Raw genomic sequence first — 22,944 nt, 5'->3', positions numbered from 1 at the left:
TATTTATGATATTAGTAATATTTTCTTTGGTTTTGCAATTAACTTAACGTATAATGTTTAAATTGTTTTCAATATATAGAGTTGTGGAGGGAACCAATATGTTGAAAGAACATAGAAAAAAACTTAAATTTTATACCCCCTTGGTAAGTATATTTTTTGTGACATTAATATGTTTATAACTACCTAGAACTCACCTAGTAGAAGAAGAAGATTAGATGTTGTTGGTGAAGATGATAGTGAAGATGACATGATGATGGTTGTGGTGGTGGTTTCCTCATCTTTCTCTCTTCTTCTTCCTTTCTCATTATACACTTGTACTGCCGTTGACACATCTTCCTTGACATTCCGATACAAGTAAGTACACCCCTTTGTTCAAACCATGTAATATCCCATATTCCCTTAAATGCTCAATTAATTGTCAGTTAAGATCAATTGAGTTTCCATGTACTCTATCTTTTGTCAGTTGGAATATTAGAGCTCCTATGTGCTCTAAATGTTGTCAATTTGGACCAGTAGATTAACCAGTGAACTCTGAAGAGATTAATTATTAATAAAAGAGACATACCAATATTAATAAGTACAAGAGAGGACATTTTTGATAACATTAATAATTGGTCAATTGGTACTGGAAGATAAAATATCAATTAGGATATTTTATTACTATTTGATATTATATATATATATATATATATATATATATATATATATATATATATATATATATATATAATATATATATTATATATATATATATATATATATATATATATATATATATATTATATATGTACTTTGTGTGATGAGGATTGAAAAGAAGAAAAAAATATAAGAAGAAGTAGAAAGAGTAGGTAGAAGAGATAGAGATATCAGAAAGAAAAGAAAGAAAGGGGAAAAGTAGAGAAGAGGAAAAGGGAGAAAGGAAGAAGAAGAGAGAAAGAGGAGGAAACCACCACCACCATCATCATGTCATCTTCACTATCATCTTAACCAACATCATCTCATCTTCTTCACCAAACTTCATCTTCTTTTTCTACTAGGTGAGTTCTAGGTAGAACTTTAGATTTGGAAATTAAGGTTAATGAACCATGGAATTGATAGTATGATAGGTGATATTATAATGAGTTTTTTATGGATCATGTGAATATTCATTGATGATTCACACTTGAGGGGGTGTTAAGAATTATAAATCAAGTGTGAGTTGGAGTCTCACATTGGTTATAAATATGGTGATTTGAGCATTTATAAGTGGGAGAATTCACACACCGATCACCTTAAGTTTTTGGATGAGTATGTGATGTCCCTTTCACTTGAGTATTGCTCTTAGCCCGATGTTAATGTTCCTCCTCTTGACCTAAAAGTTGTTATGTAAGTTTATATTTATGATATTAGTAATATTTTCTTTGGATTTGCAATTAACTTAGCGTCTAATGTTTAAATTATTTTCAATATATAGAGTTGTGGAGGGAACCAATATGTTGAAAGAACTTAGAAAAAAACTTAAATTTTATACCCCTGTGGTAAGTGTATTATTTGTGACATTAATATGTTTGTAACTACCTAGAACTCACCTAGTAGAAGAAGAAGATGAAGTTTGGTGAAGAAGATGAGATGATGTTGGTGAAGATGATAGTGAAGATGACATGATGATGGTGGTGGTAGTGGTGGTTTCCTCCTCTTTCTCTCTTCTTCTTCCTTTCTCCCTTTTCCTCTTCTATACTCTTCCCCTTTCTTTCTTTTCTTTCTGAAATCTCTATCTCTCCTACCTACTCTTTCTACTTCTTCTTATCCTTTTTTTCTTCTTTTCAATCCCCACCACACAAAATACATATATAATATATACAATATCAAGTAGTAATAAAATATCCCAATTGATATTTTATCTTCCAGTACCAATTGACCAATTATTAATGTTACCAAAAATATCCTCTCTTGTACTTATTAATATAAGTCTGTCTCTTTTATTAATAATTAATCTCTTTAGAGTTCACTGGTTACTCTATTGGTCCCAATTGAACACATTTAGAGCACATAGGAGCTCTAATTGTTCCAACTGACAAAAGATAGAGTACACGAGAACTCAATTGATCTTAACTGACAATTAATTGAGAATTTAAGAGAATATGGGATATTACATGGTTTGAATAAAGGGATATACTTACTTGTATCAAAATGTCAAGGAAGAGGTGTCAACAGCGGTACAAGTGTATATGGACAAAAATGTTTCCACTTGAGAGGAAGTATCGTAGACTCACACTTAAGGGGCTGTTAAGAATTATAAATCAAGTGTGAGATGGAGTCTCACATTGGTTACAAATATGGTGACTTGAGCATTTATAAGTGGGAGAATCCACACACCTATCACCTTAAGTTTTTGGATGAATATGTGATGTCCCTTTCACTTGAGTGTTGCTCTTAGCCCAATCTTAGTGTTCCTCCTCTTGACCTAACAGTTGTTATGTAAGTTTATATTTATGATATTAGTAATATTTTCTTTGACTTTGCAATTAACTTAGCGTCTAATGTTTAAATTGTTGTCAATATATAAAGTTTTGGAGGGAACCAATATGTTGAAAGAACATAGAAAAAAACTTAAATTTTATACCCCCTTGGTAAGTGTATTATTTGTGACATTAATATGTTTATAACTACCTAGAACTCACCTAGTAGAAGAAGATGATGGGGTTTGGTGAAGAAGATGAGATGTTGTTAGTGAAGATGATAGTGAATAGGACATGATGATGGTGGTGGTGGTGGTTTCCTCCTCTTCTCTCTTCTTCTTCATTTCTCATTATACACTTGTACTACCGTTGACACCACTTCCTTGACATTTCTATACAAGTAAGAACATCCCTTTGTTCAAACCATGTAATATCCCATATTCCCTTAAATGCTCAATTAATTGTCAATTGAGATCAATTGAGTTCCCGTGTACTCTATCTTTTGTCAAATGGAATATATAGAGCTCCTATGTGCTCTAAATATTGTCAATTTGGACCAATAGAGTAACCAGTGAACTCTGAAGAGATTAATTGTTAATAAAAGAGACAGACCAATATTAATAAGTACAAGAGAGGGTATTTTTGGTAACTTTAATAATGGATCAATTGGTACTGAAAGATAAAATATCAATTGTGATATTTTATTACTATTTGATATTATATATATTATATATGTACTTTGTGTGGTGGGGATTGAAAAGAAAAAAAAAGATAAGAAGAAGTAGAAAGAGTAGGTAGGAGAGATAGAGATATCAGAAAGAAAAGAAAGAAAGGGGAAGAGTAAAGAAGAGGAAAAGGGAGAAAGGAAGAAGAAGAGAGAAAGAGGAGGAAACCACCACCACCACCATCATCATGTCATCTTCACTATCATCTTAACCAACATCATCTCATCTTCTTCACCAAACTTCATCTTCTTCTTCTACTAGGTGAGTTTTAGGTAGAACTTTAGCTTTTGAAGTTAGGGTTAATGAACCATGTAATTGATAGTATGATAGGTGATATTATAATGAGTTTTTTTATGGATCATGTGAATATTCATTGATGATTCACACTTGAGGGGGTGTTAAGAGTTATAAATCAAGTGTGAGTTAGAGTCTTACATTGGTTATAAATATGGTGATTTGAGCATTTATAAGTGGGAGAATTCACACACCGATCACCTTAAGTTTTTGGATGAGTATGTGATGTCCCTTTCACTTGAGTGTTGCTCTTAGCCCTATGTTAATGTTCCTCCTCTTGACCTAACAACTGTTATGTAAGTTTATATTTATGATATTAGTAATATTTTCTTCGGCTTTGCAATTTACTTAGCGTCTAATGTTTAAATTATTTTCAATATATAGAGTTGTGGAGGGAACCAATATGTTGAAAGAACTTAGAAAAAAACTTAAATTTTATACCCCCGTGGTAAGTGTATTAATTGTGACATTAATATGTTTACAACTACCTAGAACTCACCTAGTAGAATAAGAAGATGAAGTTTGATGAAGAAGATGAGATGATGTTGGTGAAGATGATAGTGAAGATGACATGATGATGGTGGTGGTGGTGGTTTCCTCGTCTTTCTCTCTTCTTCTTCCTTTCTCCTTTTTCCTCTTCTCTACTCTTCCCCTTTCTTTCTTTTCTTTCTGATATCTCTATCTCTCCTACCTACTCTTTATACTTCTTCTTATCCTTTTTTTTTCTTCTTTTCAATCCCTACCACACAAAATACATATATAATATATATAATATCAAATAGTAATAAAATATCTCAATTGATATTTTATCTTCCAGTACCAATTGACTAATTATTAATGTTATCAAAAATATCCTCTCTTGTACTTATTAATATTGGTCTGTCTTTTTTATTAATAATTAATCTCTTCAGAGTTCACTGGTTTACTCTATTGGTCTCAATTAACAACATTTAGAGCATATAGGAGCTCTAATTGTTCCAACGGACAAAAGATAGAGTACACAAGAACTTAATTGATATCAACTGACAATTAATTGAGCATTTAAGGGAATATGAGATATTATATGGTTTGAATAAAGGGATGTACTTACTTGTACCGAAATGTCAAGGAAGAGGTGTCAACGACGGTACAAGTGTATATGGACAAAAAAGTTTCCACTTGAGAGGAAGTTTTGTAGAATCACACTTGAGGGGGTATTACGAATTATAAATCAAGTGTGAGATGGAGTCTCACATTGGTTATAAATATGGTGACTTTAACATTTATAAGTGGGAGAATCCACACACATATCACCTTAAGTTTTTGAATGAATATGTGATGTCCCTTTCACTTGAGTGTTGCTCTTAGTCCAATGTTAGTGTTCCTCCTCTTGACCTAACAGTTGTTATGTAAGTTTATATTTATGATATTAGTAATATTTTCTTTGGTTTTGCAATTAACTTAGCGTCTAATGTTTAAATTGTTTTCAATATATAGAGTTGTGGAGGGAACCAATATATTGAAAGAACTTAAAAAAAAACTTAAATTGTATACCCTTTTGGTAAGTGTATTATTTGTGACATTAATATGTTTATAACTACATTTTTTTTTCTGTGTATTATTACTCATTATACAAAATAAATTTGTAGACAAGGAAATATCCAGGAGGATATGAATGTGAATATTATTTCATGAAATACATGATAAACCTTGTCTCTATTGGCATTGTTGTTTCTCGGGAGCAGGTAATATATATTTACAATAACATATTAATGATTTTTACCGCATAAAAGTTTGTTATTATTTCTAATCAAGTGATCTTACATTTCTTTCAAATTTATATAAATCTTAATGATCCTACATCATTCGCATCATAAGATTTTAAAGACGTTTGTACACATTAGATATGTTGCTTCAATGATATTTATAGGTCAAAGTGAAATTGATTTTGTAATATATGTTTGCAATATGTTGGTTTTGATGTAAATAATATTTAAGTTTGTTTTATATATATATATATATATATATATATATATATATATATATATATATATATATATATATATATATATATATATATATATATATATATATATATATACACACACTGGGTCTCGGAGGTGCCCAGGAGAAACGGTAACAAAGGGCCCCCGTTTTTTAGGGACACAAATTTTTTGTTTTTTTTACTATATATACATATATATATATATATATATATATATATATATATATATATATATATATATATATATATATAAAATATTTTTGACTAAAACATATATATATATATATATATATAATTAATATTAATATTTTTTTATAAGTTTAAAATCTAATAAAAAAATTAACCTTAGATTGAATCACATATGACATATCATATATAATAATAAAACATCTATTATTAATATATTAAAATCATTCTCATTTTATACCAAAAAAAAATATTCCCATAAATTATGTAAAAAAAAAACCTTCACATAAATGTGATTCACTATAAAAATAGAAAACCTAAAATTAGTAAAAATAAAATTTAGACTTTTAACATTATGGCATAAAAAAACCATTACACTACATGTCTCTTTCGTTCCCTCTTATCTATCTACATTTGAGGAGATTTCTTATCGGTTATGTGAGTATATTTTCTTTATCGATCATGTTGCCGTTGGTTGTAGTTTTATCAATTATTAATTTAGAATATTTTCATTATGCTACTATACATGTTTTGTAATTTAGTTAGTTAGTTTGTTTCATTATTAATTTATACTTTATATGTTGGTATTTTTTCGTGTTTACAATACAGGTGTGGGTTTGTTTTGGTCGCAGGGGCATCTAGTAGAGGTTTAGAGTCAAGCCAACAATAAAAAAATAGGTGTTATTGTTTACTAACTTAGTGCTGTTATTTATTCATTATATTTATAGGCTTGTTGTTCGCACTTTTTGAGTTGTTGAAATGATGCATAGAAAATAACTTTTTAGTCATCAAAACAGGAAAAGAAAGAAACAAATTGAAATTGTTGTTAAATCTCAAAATGACGCTTTCGATAAAAAAATAGTAAACAGAAATAATGAAGAACATGTTGTTTTGAATGTAGATAATAATGAAAATGAGAATATCCTTGTTTTTGCTAATGAACAACTTAATGAGTCTATTCCATTAGATATTTATAATTCAAGAACATGGAATAACCTTATTAGTGATTTAAGGGATGAATTGTTAAAAATGATCCTAAAAGAGATATGTCAATTGTGAATGATCCTAAAGATATCCTTGGTAGACACTTTTTATTCTCACATTACATTCATTATTATGCTAATGGAGAAAATCAAGATATGAGTTGTCTTGTTTATTCAAAAGAATTGGATTTTTTGTTGTTGTTGTAAGATGTTCTATAGAAGTCCTAAAATAAATCACTTAGCTCAAGAAGGTTTTAATGATTGGTCTCATCTTACGATTAGGCTTAAAGAACATGAATCAAGCAATGCACACATGACTTTTATTGAGTGAATGGATTGACTTACAAATCATATTTCAAAAAATATAACAATTGATAAACATTTTCAAGAGCTTAAAAGAAAATAAAAAGGACATTGGAAGAATGTTTTGGTTAGGATAATTTATATTGTTAGATATATTTCTGGACAAAATTTAACTTTTCGTGGAACAAATAAAAAGATCAATGTACAAAATAATGGGAACTTTTTTTCTCTTATTGAGATGATTGTTAATAAGATTTTGTTATGCAAAGGCACCTTGATCGCATCAAGAATAACAAAATTAATTCTCATTATCTTACAGATAAGATCCAAAATGAATTGATTAATATGGTAGATAATGAAGTTAAAAGTGCAATAATCCAAAAGATCAAAGAAGCAAAATACTTTTATGTGATACTTGATTGCACTCCTGATGTAAGTCACCAAGAACAAATGACTCTCATACTAAGTTGTATGGATGCTTCTACAAGTCTAATAAAGATAGAAGAATGTTTTCATAGAATTTTTGAAAGTCGATATTTACTAGCTATGACTATCTGGTTTAAGTTATTATTTGTTGTTAATAAAATTAGAAAAAGTTTAAAAAAAAAGGACATATGAATTGATGTGGCTATACAGTTAGTAAAAGGTTTGATTACACACTTGAAAAAATATAGAGAATTTGGTTTAACAAAGGTTATTGCTAGTACTGAAATAATTGCAAATGAAATGGACATTGAATGTGTGTTTACTCAAAAACGTCAAATTCGTAGAAAGAAACACTATGATGAAAATTCATTTGAACGCACACAATCAAATCTTGAGTCTGTTGAGGAGTCTTTTAGAATTCATAATTTGTTTTACATTGTACATCAAGCAAGTGGCTCACTTAATAGAATATTTGAACAATATAGCACTTATGAGAATATTTTTCGATTTTTGTTTAATATTGAAAGACTTAAGTCATTTTTTGATGAGAACTTGAAACTGTCTTGCATAAATCTTGAAACTTATTTGAAACATGAAAATTCTTATGATCTTAATGGTGAAGTTGTATATGAAGAATTAAAAGTCATCAGATAGATTTTAAATCAAAATTCGATTTTATAATATTGAGTTCTCTTAAGACATTCAATTATTTTTCTAATGCATGCATAACTTATAGAATAATATTAACTATTCATGTTACTGTTGCATTGGCTGAGAAGAGTTTTTCAAAATTAAAATTGCTAAAGTCTTATTTGCGATCGACAATGTCGCATATTAGATTAAATAGTCTTGCTTTGATTTCAATTAAAGATGATTTTTTAAAGAATCTTGATTTTGATCTTATTGATGATTTTGCAGAAAAAAATGCTAGGAGGATGAATTCAAATATTAATAGCAAAAAATGCGCTAGTGTAAGAATTGGAATGCTACAGATAAATGTTTTGATTGATAGATACATCATAAATACTTTTGTCATAATTTTATTGTATACTTTTCAATATTAATGTAATTTTTCATATTTTTTTACAATTATATATTAATAAATATATGACTTATAAATCAGGTAAAATAAAAATTATGAAATAAGAAAAAGGTGCCAAATTGATAATTTCGACAGGGCACTCAAAATCTCGGGGACGACCCTGATAGATATATATATATATATATATATATATATATATATATATATATATATATATATATATATATATATATATATATATATATATATATATATATATATATATATATAAAAGAATTCACCACAATTGTATCAATCAACCGTGATGAAATTTGACACGCTAACTATTTTTTATCCATGGTTTGGATAAGAATTGAATCTATGACCTAACAACATTTCATCACGGTTGATAATCCTAACTGTGGTGAAATGTGGCGTGCTACCTAGTTTTTCACCGCGACCACTAGCACTTAGTGAAAAGTAACACAATTTTTATCACACCCTTCGTTACATATAAACACCAACCATGATGAAATCCATTTACCAATCATGGCGAATGATATTTTTTGTAGTAGTCATTTGTTGTTATGTGATGGAGAGTTCTTTCATGAGCGTTGTTTGATACATATTTTAAATCTCATTGTGTATGAGGGGATTTAAGTTGTAGAAAATGTATTGGAAAAGATTAAAGATAGTGTCAAGTATGTGATAGGTTCGGAGGTTAGAAAGAAAAAATTTAAGAAATGCCCTGAACTCAGTGTGGTGTTAACACTTCAATTGGTTTGTCTTTTGGTGTTCCAATAATATGGAATTCAACTTATTTGATGTTAAAAAACACTTTAAAGTATTGACGTGTATGTCTTAACTTTCATGATGATAATTTAAGGTTTGTCCTTCAGAAGAAGACTGAAAAATGAGGAGAGAAAATGCGTTATTCTTGTTGTCATTTTATGAGATCACAAATTTGATTTCTGAAACATCTCACGCTACTTCCAATTTCTTTACTTTTTTTTTTTTTGCAAATTTGAAAAAATTAGTGTGCTTCATTGTCTGAAAGTTGAAGTCAATATTGTTAAAAATATGGGTACTAATATAATATTGAAGCTCTAGGAACAGTTCTTGACCCAAAGATGAAGTTTTTTAATTTGGAATTTTGTTATTCAAAAGTTGATTCACTTACTTCTAAACTTGAATTGGAAGAAGTTAAGAAGAATTTGTACAATTTCTTTTATAATTATTCTTCCATTCGTAATTCATCTACCACAACTTCTATAAACACTCCATATGCTACTTTGTCTACCTACAAATTGACTTTTAACTTGTTCATTGTAAGTAGCTTAATTATAGGATATATATTTTCTTTATTTGAATGACATGATATATGAATATGTGAAGCAATTAATTATATTTTATATTAGATGTAACTTATTTAATGTAATGTGAGTAACTTTGTGTTGGTATATCTGTTCGAGGGACAATTTTGTTAATATATAAGAATTTGTATGTTACTGTATGTGGACTTATTTTTTAACTTTGAATAATATAATAGGCATTAATAGGACACAATCAATAACTTACAACTTCAATAGAAAAGTATCAACTTAATATTTATTTGGAGGAGTTTAGTTTGGATTCTTCTTATCAAAATTACGATGACCTGAATGTTATTCAATTGTGGAAGGAGAATAGGTATCAGTTTGAAGATATATCTTTAATGACTCGTGATTTGTTACAAATTCCTATCACTATTGTTAAATCTGAATCGGTTATTAGCATTGGCTATATCATTCTTAACAAGTATAAAAGTCGTTTATTGTCAAAAAATATGGAGGTTTTGATTTGCACTCGCAACTGGCTTCACAATTTTAATAGTTCGAGTATATAAGCATATTTAATCATGTTTTTAATTGATTTATTTCATTTATATGTAGTTTGTTTGGCTACATAAAATATATGGCTGTGATTTTTTTTTCATTTTTTTTATGCACATGTAGCGGATAACAATGAGAGAGAGGGATGGTGGAAGGTTTCAGCCAACTGCTAAGACAATAATGGAAATTTCATATGTTTACGACATAGATGATGATTGGTGAAGTGTTTGTCATAGAGCTTTTTGTATTGATTTTTTAATGTTGATTCTTGGTTGTCTTTGTTTAACTTATGTTAGTTTATTTTGTTGATTTGTGTCCCTAGATGTCATTCCTTAGGTTGTACTTTTAGATTTTTTTGTATTGTGATGTTACTGTTATATCATGGTTAAGTGGATTATTTTGGTGTTTTAGTGTGTTTTTTCATTTTTTATATTATAGTTATGTTATTTTATTTGTGTCAGAAGAATATGACATTAACGTTAAGATTTGTTGAAATGTTATTATGTGTTGATAAAAAAATTGTTGACATCTTAGATAATGACTAAATTTTTTGTTTATTTTGTAGTAAATTAAACTGTAAAAAAAATTGACAGAATCGACTCACCAACTTGTTAGTGAACGAATTAGACTTGATATTTAAGCCCAGACGCATTAGTTGTTTCATCATACCCACTTATCACCTTTAGATACATCAACATATCAAATAAAATAAAATTAAAAAATCTTTGTTTCATTATTTAATATTTTAATTCATAAATATAATGTTAATATTTTATATATCAATATATAAAAGCTGTATTATTTTTGTTCAATGTATCGACATATCAAACAAAGGAGAGTAAAATATGCTTCACTTTTCATCTCTTTCTCATTATTTAATATAAATATAAATGTTTTATATATTAACAAACAAATTATTATAAAACAACTTTTTATTATTTTATCTAATGATAAATATATTTCTCATCTTTTCCTCCTAATTATTTAATAATTTAATTTGCAAATATAAGATTTTATATATCAATAAAAAATAATTATATTAGACATATCAAATAAAATAGAAAAAGAATAAATTAAATATGTCTACCATCAAATATAATACAATATAAAAAAATTATTTTATATAATTATATTTTTTTATTAATGTTTTTCCTACTCCTATTTCGAAAATCAAATACACCCTGCCAAAACAAATGGACACTTGTTCTACGACGTCTTACATATAATATCAATGCACCTAAAAATCAGTTTGTGCACACTTCTCAAGATAGAAGAAAAATATTAAAATATTAAAATATATATATATATATATATATATATATATATATATATATATATATATATATATATATATATATATATATATATATATATATATATATATATATATATATATATATATATATATATATATATATATATATATATATATACTCCCTCCGTTCTTTTATAAGGGTCACTTTCTTACAAAAAAAATTTGTTTCTTTTTAATTGTCACTTACAAAGTTCAAGGTAGTATTAATTGCAATTTTGTCAAAATTACCCCTAGATAATGATTGCAGAGAGAGAAAAAGTAAAGTGAATGTAATAAATAATTAAGGGTATTATAGGTAAAAGAAGAATTATTGTTTGAAAAGTAACAATAATGATTAGCTTCCTTAGTATATGTAAAAAGTCAAAATGTGACACTTAAAAAGGAACGGAGGGAGTATAACATTGTAGGTCTTTATTTTTTATTCTCACCTAAACATTTTTTTTACTCACGTAAAACTGAAAATAAATCGAATCAAATCAAACTCATCTCAACTCGAATTAGTTGAACTCAAATTTCAATTCAAATTTGCTTTAAATTCAAACTCGATTACTTATAAATTCGCAAACAATTCAATTCAACTTGTTAAATTCAACTTACTTATTTCATAGATTTAAAAATTATTTCTTAAATCTTTCTTTATATATTTAATATTTTAAAAAAAATTAAAATAAAATAAAAAGTTAGCCGATTGAAATTTAGTTTTAAAAAAATAGATTTTTTTTTATATTTTTAAAATGAATTCTATAATATTTTTCAAAATATTAAAAAAAATATATTTTTTATATATTAAAACACTAATTTTGACATTCTATAATATAAACATATATTATTATATATTATTAAAGATCAAAACATAGTCAAAATCAAAAAATTTTCAAAAAATTTATAAAATAGTTTTTAAATTAAGTGATTTTCTAAAATTTTGATATTCAAAAAAAAATTATGATAAAATGATGAAATATTTAAGATTTTAAGAATAACTATTTAAATTAAATTTTTATGAAAAAAATTTAGACCAAAATATATAACGGTATAAAAGTTATTTTAAAAATAAAAAAACAGACCCTTAATTGTCTAAAAAATCTATTAATTTAAAAATTACACAATTCTTGAAAGAAACATTTGAAAGTCTAATTCAAAAACTACTGAATTTGTCTCAAAAATCCACAATTTCATAATATTTAAGAACCTTAGAAATTGAATGATAGTACATCAAAACTACTAAAAATGGATACATTTCATACTATACCACATAAATTTCATTCACTTGTTATTTTAACAAATGTCATTATACCTCCAAAAATAATTACTCTAAATACAATTTCAGCACTATTTACCATAAATAGTACAGAAGGACAATATAGGATTAAGATTTGTAATAAATCTTTAAACTCACTCTTATAGACTATAATTTTTCTCATATATAATCAAGTTGGGACATGAACCTAACGAATCAAACCATGTATAATTCAAGTTCAGCTCATTTAATTAATAAACTTAATTTTTCCGCTCAAATTCAACTCATTTGATTCATAAACCTAGTTCAACGATTTAATTATCGAACCAAATTTCAAACTATTTTCGAATTGGTTCGATTCATTGTCAACCCTATTCACATATAATAATAACCTTAATGACGAACGATCGTAAACAAAGTCGAAACCAAACTGTTTTGAGCCAACATAATTTGATATTTGACTATCTGAGTCTATCACCGGAAGCAACATCAATGTTTATTTCATGAATTGGCTCTCATTAGAGAAAATGAGAAATAAAAACAACAAAACTCTTTACAGAAAGCAGTATAACTTAGTTACTAATTACACTGACAATATACTGAACACTCAATCAAATCACAGCCAAACTAATCCATTTAAAGTCTAAACGTCTGAAAATCAGCAGCATTACAAGAAAAAAGATAGCTACTATATTTTCATTCTCAAACTTATAAAAAAAAAATTGTGGGACAAAAATGGCTCAAACCTCAGAAGGAACTAAGAAGCTTGACCAATATCAACACTTTTACACAACTGGAGGAGCAAAGAACCCTCCACTAAATCTATGAACCTAACACTGGTGGTAACAATAGGAAGTGTCACATGACATTTCTGAACCATAAGGACGCAGCCAAACTGCTAACAAACGAGTGTCACAACCTCAATCTAACTTTCCTAATTGATGTATACATGATCTGTAATCCATATATGTGTAACCTAAAAGCTATGATTTTATAAGAGGCTGAAGCCCATTACCTTCCCAGCCAAGCTTGAGCATTTGATCCACCACTTTCAAGCTTAACTGCAAGAAAAAAAGTTACAGCATTAAATGCATATACTTGAGACTGAAATATGTTGTGCGTATTTTGAGGGGAATGTACAAAATATATGAATACACGAGTCTCCTAATCAATCCCTAATTATCAACTAAGAAAGGAAAACTAAATATAAAATCAAGGTATAAAAACTCAACATCCTAACCAACACTAATCATAAATATAATATCTCAACACCTTTCATGCACAAGAAAGATACTTCATTGATATTTCACAAAGATACAAGAAAGATTTAACTTACAGATGGATCAGTGAAGATTATCAATTGTTTATCCAAAGTTGAAACCAAAAGATTTGTGTTATCCTGGTTTAGAGTTAAAGCTGTGATATCCTGCCCTTCTCCCAGTCTTAATACATGAGATACCTATAATAATTAGCATGCAAGAATGATTAGTATTGAAGAACAGTTTGCTAACGATGATAGTACAAGGTAATATTGACTAAATGTTGACTAATAACTAATAAGGCATGAGAAAATTGCCTTGTTTAATTAGAATTCAATTATTGTATTTGAAAGTTCAAATCTGCAGAACACTTATATGATGATTCTCCCAGTAGAAAAGGAAATAATGTTGCAAATTGTTGGCTTTTCCTGATATAATGCCTTTTCAAGGTGTATAAATATGATGAATGTAATAGAGTAATTTAATGTGAGATTAATGTAAAATTGTAATTTTATCTTTGACATCTTAATCATGTACCTCCAGAGTGTGCATATCCAGGAAGCAAACTGATGGTGATGGAAGATCTGTTCTGTTATTTTCGTCAGTTTCTTCTGATTCTGAATCAAAATCAACACCTGACTTATTCAACTGTGAATTTAAACTGTTATTGTACGTTCTACCATTTTCTAGAGAATTAACTCCGATCAAAGCACTTGTCCCATCAACAGAAATTTGCATGCAGCTGATACTGCAAAAGAAGGAGAATTGTGCTCTTGCAATTGGAGTACCGTTGAGAGTAAAGGTACTGAGAGTATGCTGTGATTCATTCCAAGTCATTACAACCCCTTCAGATGAAAGACAGACAATATGGGCCTCCACACCATCCAATCTTCTAATTAAACGTCCTCTTCTAATGGAGTGCAAGAGGACATCTGATGAATGAGAGCAAGAAACAACTATTCCGAGATTTGAGTTAACACAACAACTGATTATTTCACTGCGGTGCCCCCGAAGTACCTGTATAGGGCCCTCAATTCGACGTTTCCGATTCTTTTCAATCAAGTGTGATGAACTATTGCTGGTTGGAGATCGTGTGTCTGTCCCAGTGGAATGTTCTGATACGACATTTGAGTGAGACACGAGAATCCTATGTATTCTCCAGAGTAATACTGTTGTATCTCGGGATCCTGTGACTAGGTAGTTACTATCAGGTGAAAGACCAAGGCAAGTTACAGGAGCACAATGTCCATAAGCTGTTTCTAAGGTCTTAGCTCCATCTGATGATATCAGCCTAATGCTATTATCAGCATGCCCGCCTAATCAATCAGAAGTAAATACTTCAAATTATATGTCAAACACACAGCTCAGAATACAAGATGAAGTGCAAATTGCTAAAATTCTATGCAACAGATGACAGGACAGAATAAATATAATTTATAAAAAATAAAAAAAAACTATTTCCCAATAATATTTTAGTAATCATACACATCCAAGGCTTTGGACGTATTGCAATTCAAGTTAGCAATGCTATACCAATCAATTTTGAAACATTACAGTAAAGGCCGAAAATAAAATAAATATAAACAAAGCAACAAATTGTTCTGATTTAGAATTTTTTTATTTATTTACTAATGCTTCTTATACAACAAGAACAATCAAATCTTATCTCATTTAGTGAAGTCGGCTACATGGATCAAATTACGCCATAATGTTCTTCTTAAGAGTCCCACATCGGATAATATATGGTCTGAACATGTGTTTATAAGTGGGGGCAGTCCTCATTCTACCAACCGGTTTTGTAGGGTTGAGTTAGACCCAACCACATTTCTTAACATGGTATCAGAGTCACGTTTAAGATCCAGTGGACCACCTACTATGGTTTCCGTTATCGAACCACCTATCATTCATTTCCACGCTCCAGTTGTCTAGTCCTGAACGTGACGGGTGTGTTAAGAGTCCCACATCGGATAATATATGGTTTGAACATGTGTTTATAAGTAGGGGAAGTCCTCACTCGGTTTTGTAGGGTTGAGTCAGGCCCAACCACATTTCTTAACAGTTCTATCAAAGATCATGTTTCTACCCAATTCGTTAATCTCAAGATCTTTCTTTATAGTTTCTCTTGTAATTTTTCTAGGTCTTCCTCTACCTCTTAGTTTGATCTATTCTCCTTAATACAAAATCTACATGTTTTCTATCTACATGCCCAAATCACTCAAGTCTATTTTCCATCATCTTTTATACTATAGGTGTGACCCTAACACTCTCTCTATTATTGTCATTTTTAATCTTGTATCGTATAGTTTTATCGCATATCCAACGCAACATCCTTATCTCTACTATACTTACTTTATTCTCGTATTGGTTCTTAACCGTCCAACACTCGGTCTCGTACAACATCGCAGTCTTACCTCTATCCATAAAAATTTCCTTTAACTTGAGCGATATTTTCTTCACACATAAAACCCTTGAACCCCTCCTTTATTTCAACTATCCAGTTTGAATTCAATGGGTTACATCTCCTTCTATTTTTCCATCATTTTGTATGATGGACCCAAGATATTTACACCGACTGAATTGTGGAATGTTATAGTCTCCAACTTTCACCTTAAGGTTAAGAAAACTTCTTTTGCTAAACATACATTCGATATACTCCGTCTTACTTTTGCTTAGGCGAAAGCCAAACATTTCTAAGGTTCATCTTCAAGTCTTCAATCTCTCATTTAAATCCTCCGATTGTCTAAGTAGGACTATATCATCTAAAAAATATATATATATCTTGGTGCTAGTTCTAGGATGTATTCCGTGAATACAATAACAACCAAATCTTATCCCACTAAGTAGAGTCGGCTACATGGATCAACTTCCGTCATAATCTTCTATCCATGACCATATGTCTATTCAAATCGTTAATCTCGAGGTCTTTCTAAATAATTTCTCCTATAATTTTTTCAAGTCTTTCTCTACTTCTAGTTGTTTGACTTCTCTCCATCTACCACGAAATCTATAGGTCTCATCTCTACATGCTCTAACCACCTAAGTCTATTTTTCACCATCTTTATAGGTGTTACCCTAACACGCTCTCTAATGCTGTCATTTCTTATCTTATCTTGTCTAGTCTTACCACCTGAGTTATCTAATTCTTTCCTCTTTCACATGTCCACTTAGTTTCTTGTAGGCACACAAAATTGACTTTCCTCCTAAACATAATACCGATTATTTCCACATATTTCCCAATAAATGTGCCGATATTCTATGTTCGAAAAAGAATCCAAATCTCAAGACCTAACTTTATCACCCGCACCTGGTTAGTGTTCACGATCTTTTTAAGGTAAAGTATTACATATAATAAGAAAGAGGAGGGGTACAAAAACCCATCATACAAGAGATCAAAGATAAGATGTCACATGAAGTGCCAAAGAAAGGAAGCAACAACGAGCTAGCTAACGAGAAAAGGAGCCACGGGAGAAGAACCCACTCAACAACGCTCCACCCAAAAAGGAAGTCGGATCGAGCTTAGACCACCCAAACCACCATCAACATAATTGAGAATGTGGGAGCTCACACCCATTCACGAAAATATGGAAACTCTTGCTTATTTTTCACTGCATTCAAGCGGCGATGCAGCGACCTTTGCTCATTTGACACTGTACTCAAGTCATACAACGCATTGCTTACGGAAAACGACCTAGCAAACACATTACGTATTTGATCCATGTCATAGAGATTCAACAAGTTTTATGTTGTTGTCGACAACCTAACACAACTCTCTTCTTTTATCAGGGTTTGGGACCGGCTGGCTATGCATAGCAAAGCTAACATAGGCAGGATTTTACTTCTGATCTATATATATACTTAAAAAATCTCAATATTTGGTTGATAATTTGAATAAGCTAACATGGACTCATTTGGCGCAAAATTTTCAACACAAGTTTTGCAACATTTAGCTTTAGGAGCTACCCATACAATACAGAAAATGCTTTTCCTGTGCCTATAGATTATAATAATTTAGGATATTAAATATGACAATTATGCCTATGATTTCAGTGTTGAAGAAAAGCTTCATTAAATAATGATTGAGAAGATGTCTAGAATTCCTTCCATTATTGAGCTGAATATAGATAATTGAATTGATTGCTCTGTTGTTTTATCAGCTGCTTCTGTTATGGTATTGAAGTACAAATATTTAGAAGGGTAGAAGGACAATGGTATTTCTATCCAATTCATAGTACCTTGCTATTCTAGTAATTGCATATCCAGTTTTCTATCTGTTTTATTTTTCCATGACAAATACTAAGAACAATAGCAAATGCTACTTAGATAAACATTACAACGGAGGCGTCTAGAAAATCCTATGCTGCTGGTTCACGTCTAGGAGAGATTCCATATAATTGATAATTAGTTATCAATTATTTATCAATGTTGCAAGCAAGAGTTTAACCAATCACAAGACTTCTTTTCATAAAGTAAATATGAAGGCATCATATGCAAATAAACTCAGTTCTCTTAGATTTACCAGTAATAATTTCTCTGTCACATGTAATAGAAACGATAGCTTGGCTTCTAATTCCAGAGGCAGAGAATGCTACAGCTTGTGGGAATCGCCACTCTTCACCCGATGCAGCAGGTGCTTTGAACATACGCATAAGTGTACCACCAGCAGAGCCTGCTGTAACCTTTCTATGTTGAAAAAGAAAAGGAGTTCCATGGCCATCAGGTGTATTGGGTTGCCACCTATGTTGTGCAACACGCACTGCTGGTGCATTCATATCAACAACCACAACCGTATCTGAAGATGCATGAATGGAAGCCGCGGGAAGATTGCAACGTTCAGGTGATGGAACAACATAGGGCTTGACTTCATTTGGGTTGCGGAATATTGTCTGATATAAAAAGAAACATATGCATCAACAATGAAGCAGATGTGAAACTGAAGGGCATCTCATGACAAATTCATATTGTATTCACGTATATTTTACCATTGAACAGGTAACACTTTTAAAGATTAATAGTAACGATGAGTATTTATATTGTTTTACAAAAATTGTTCATCTAGATTACCGAATAGGTTTAAATATTAAACGAAAGTTGTTGGAGAGGATTTGAGAGAGGAACTCATCCTAAGGAAATGTTTCTAAAAAGTTACATTCCGAATTATGAATCTTTAAGTGGTGAACTAAGGTTTACATAGTACATGTAGTACTTAAAAGTTAGTTACAAGCTCTAACTAACTTGCAGTTTGAAATGGCAAGTCAGAATTTAACTAACAAACTGACTTCTTGGTCACATGTATCAGCTAGACACAGTAATATGTAAACAATTCAGTAAACTGTAGAGACTACAAAACATAAACCATACAATGTAAACTGTAAATTTCACTATTCAGATTAACAGGAAAAAAGTTCCAAGGGAATTGCCATTGGGTTTTGTCAACCCTAGTAATATATTCTCACTAGGTCTCTTTGAAGTCCTTATATTCACTTTATTTGTAACAAGCTTGGTGCATATGATTTATATGCACCAACTTGAGGAAAAGTTTAGGGAAGCATCTTCTATTTAGGGAGAATATAATCCATTTAGTGTTGTATATATTTGGTGTTTATTTGAAACGAGAAGAGAAGGGAAGGGAGGAGAGCACACTCGAGCATATATGCATGCTCCGTCAAGAACTCAAGACTCAAAATGTAATTTATCAATAAAAGCTTTCAAACCAAAAGAATCAATAGTTACCTGCAAATGCAGAACTTCTGCCAACGGCATTTTCTTCAAATGGGGAACGGTCAAAAGCTGGGACGGTGTTTGTCCAAAATATGCAATTTGATCTTGCGTGGCACGCTGCTGAACCTTTACTTATCATGTACAAAAGAAAATAGTCAGTTACATAAACATGGAAAAAACATCAATAAAGGAGGTTCCTTGCAAATGTTTTCCAAAATTCAATTTTAATATAAATTTCAGCTGCAAAACGCTTCCGCATATTATTTCCATAAAAATATTGTCATGTATGTTCATCTAATAGCTTATATTTTGAGATAGTTGGTTAATGCATGGTATTAGATCCCATATGATCCTAATCTAGAGTTTGACCGATTCTTCTTCCATTATTTTGATAAAAAAAAGTTGAATTTCCAGAAGATAGGCAAGGCAAGCCTATGCGTTGTGAGCGTTTCAAGCCCTACGGGCTCTGGCATGAGGGTTGTCTAAGAGATGCAATATAAACTCATTAGTGTCTTCACCAAACAGTTTAAGCTTTTGGGTTAGTTGTCCTTGACAATATCAAGACTTTATATGATAATTAAAGACTTTATAAGAAAATGCCTGCAGTACCAAATATCTCAAATAGATTCCAATCAAACCCCGCTCTAATTTGAAAGATAGTTTTCCGAGAAAAAAATCAACACCTCAAATTTTCTGCCTTCACTTTTAAAAGAACAAAAATAATATTGAATCGCTTAGTTTCATCCATAAGAAAATAGGAACAAAGCTGGACTCAGGAGTTAACGGGTCTGTTCCAAACACCAACCCTATCATCATTGCTGCCTGTGCTACTCCTTGGAGTATACCCCCATCGAAACGAATTATAAGCAAAAATAATTAATATTTATTGGAAGGAAAAATAAGCAAATATGAACTGCTTCTTTCCTCTTTAATGAGAGTATCTCTAAAATACTCTACATTTAATATAACTTTTTGTATTTACAATGACTCAATTTATTACTCTAAGAGAAACTTAGGCAATTGACTTACTTTTTTATTGAATTTGAACTGATTAAATGTGATCAAATACATTTCTTAAAATGCATAGTTTAGTCTACTTTTTGCATACTTCAATTAGGAGAGAATACCTCTCAAGTAAATACTTCTTGGAAACCGATGCTTCCTATGGGTATGGGCATAGGTTTAAAACCCGGACCATTTCGGCCGGTCCGATCGGTTGACATGTGGCGCATGTTATACAAGGTGTCACAACTCTTTCATCTTAAAGGTATATTATGTGTTGCTCTGGTTCTGAAAAAAGTTGGCATTTGTAGTGACGGTGTAAGGCAATGGCTTTCTTATGCAACAACTTGTTGGAAGCGTTGGGTGAATAATAAAGGTACATAATCCAAGAAAATGGAAGAAAACACAAGTAGAGAAAACAGAGATATCCCACCACATTGCCAGAAGGTGGTGGTTTCGGTCAATAGACTTGCACAATTATTTTTCTGGTGGTGGCTGATGGTGGCCAGAAAAAAGTTTCGAGTGCAGTAAGATACATACAATCATGGAGTTCAGAAATCGACAGTGGTGACTGGTAACCAAAGAAGGAGATGGATCATGGAAAAAGATAAGCATCATGAATAACAACATTATTATGATAGAGTTTCAAAGTTTAGAGAGCTGAATAACATAATAGTGATAGGATAAGTCACGGTTTGTACGGCTGTGATACCATATTGAAGGTATGGCAGACTTCAGATAGAGAAGCACAGAAGAGAAACAAATAAATACTTTGAATCATAATCATGGTTTGATGATAATTCAAAGAACTATGCACCAAACTTTGTTTATACTAATTATAGACAACTCATTCAAATCAGTTAGGGAAACAAATTAATAGTAATGGAAAAATATGAAAACCGATCCTGAGATAATCTAAGATATTCTATGATAAAATTATGATACTATAAGATACTTTCTTATTATTTAACAAATTAGTTATGCCATCTATATCAAACACGACTGAGTATTATGTTAGACCTTAAGAATTACTAGGAACCAAAAATGAATGTGACTGTTCCATTCTATCATAGTTACTTTTTATTAGCAATTACTGTTTCTAATATTAACATTTATTTGGAGTGTGTGAATAAAATGAGGAAACCGAAGGTTAGATGGATCATCCGGGAAACTAGAAGAGAATCATGTATTTATAACATGGATTGCTTTGCATTATTGATTGACTCGGAGTAGGATACATACATGAAATATAATTTAGTATAACTATAGTGAAGAAGGGAATCATCAAATATCAACTAAGAAGAAATGTGTCATTTTTTAATGAGCTTTCTGAGGGGTGGCATTTTACTCGGACAAATAATTGAGTTGAAAATATGGAGAAAAAAGGAGACATACTGGGTCAGAGATTTTATCAATGTCCACCGTCCCTTCATAGGTAATATAAAAGAAAACATTATTTGCTGCAACGGCTTCTTTTCCCCGTTGTTTATACCTGCATGGTCCAACTAATTGATGAAACAAAAAGTACAATACAAAGGAACTATTATAAAATGCATATTTCATAAAAATAGTTATAAAAATAGTGGTGTAGCAAACTTATGAAAAAGAGGAAAACATTAAAATGATAGGAGGAAGCAGTCTGGAGCAGGGGCAAACATCAAATGAACACCCTAAAAACGGGGTGAAACTGAAAGAAGTTAGAAGCCTACCCAAATATAAGATCAATCCACTCATGTAAATGAGAAGATACGTATTCACTCTCCAAAGCCTTCCGATGCTTATGAATAAAATCAATTGGATTTTCAGCCCAAGCAGGAAGTTTTACAGTATCTGGAATGGCAGAAATGAGCTATTAACCATGGTTTGCATTTTGCATTGAGTATACAATAAAGTCAAACTAGTGCAGAAAATTTTAATTAATATACCAAGCTTTCCTCCCAATTGTGTTGTGCCAAAATCAATTGAATTTTCATTTGTGAGAACTTCAGGTTGGTAAAATAGCTCAGGAACCTAAAAAAGCATAAATGAGGAAAATCATTATGATATAAGTTAAATAAAACCATGATAAGAATTAATATTAATAAAAGCATTAAATCTTGTTAACAATATTAAGAAGCTAGCCAAGGCATATCAACCAGTAATTTTTTATAAAGAATATACATACCAATTCCTTCACATCACT

At 30.3% G+C, this 22,944-nt stretch overlaps 1 protein-coding gene across 2 annotated transcripts in view; it reads right to left on the bottom strand.

Annotated features, from left to right (window-relative positions):
- Positions 1–13,399: 13,399 nt before the first annotated feature.
- The window catches only part of LOC127127185 (BEACH domain-containing protein C2), a 48,226-nt gene continuing 38,681 nt past the window's right edge, over positions 13,400–22,944 (bottom strand). Inside the window, exons 24-32 of one of the 2 annotated variants that reach the window (XM_051056314.1) lie at positions 22,927–22,944; positions 22,688–22,772; positions 22,472–22,592; positions 22,158–22,254; positions 19,773–19,886; positions 18,559–18,925; positions 14,580–15,358; positions 14,120–14,242; positions 13,400–13,844 (exon numbers count right to left, since the gene is read on the bottom strand). The exon at positions 22,927–22,944 is cut by the window's right edge and continues 132 nt beyond it. In XM_051056314.1, the coding sequence (XP_050912271.1) occupies positions 13,767–13,844; positions 14,120–14,242; positions 14,580–15,358; positions 18,559–18,925; positions 19,773–19,886; positions 22,158–22,254; positions 22,472–22,592; positions 22,688–22,772; positions 22,927–22,944 (1,782 nt within the window). In that variant the 3' untranslated portion in view covers positions 13,400–13,766. Of the gene's footprint in view, positions 13,845–14,119; positions 14,243–14,579; positions 15,359–18,558; positions 18,926–19,772; positions 19,892–22,157; positions 22,255–22,471; positions 22,593–22,687; positions 22,773–22,926 lie in introns of those variants that run through there. The other variant, XR_007805274.1, reaches the window with a different exon arrangement.

The sequence above is a fragment of the Lathyrus oleraceus genome, chromosome 3 (genome assembly GCF_024323335.1).
Source record: "Lathyrus oleraceus cultivar Zhongwan6 chromosome 3, CAAS_Psat_ZW6_1.0, whole genome shotgun sequence".
NCBI lineage: Eukaryota > Viridiplantae > Streptophyta > Magnoliopsida > Fabales > Fabaceae > Lathyrus > Lathyrus oleraceus.
Note: the sequence above shows the minus strand (reverse complement) of the source record. Positions and strands in the feature narration are given on the sequence as shown.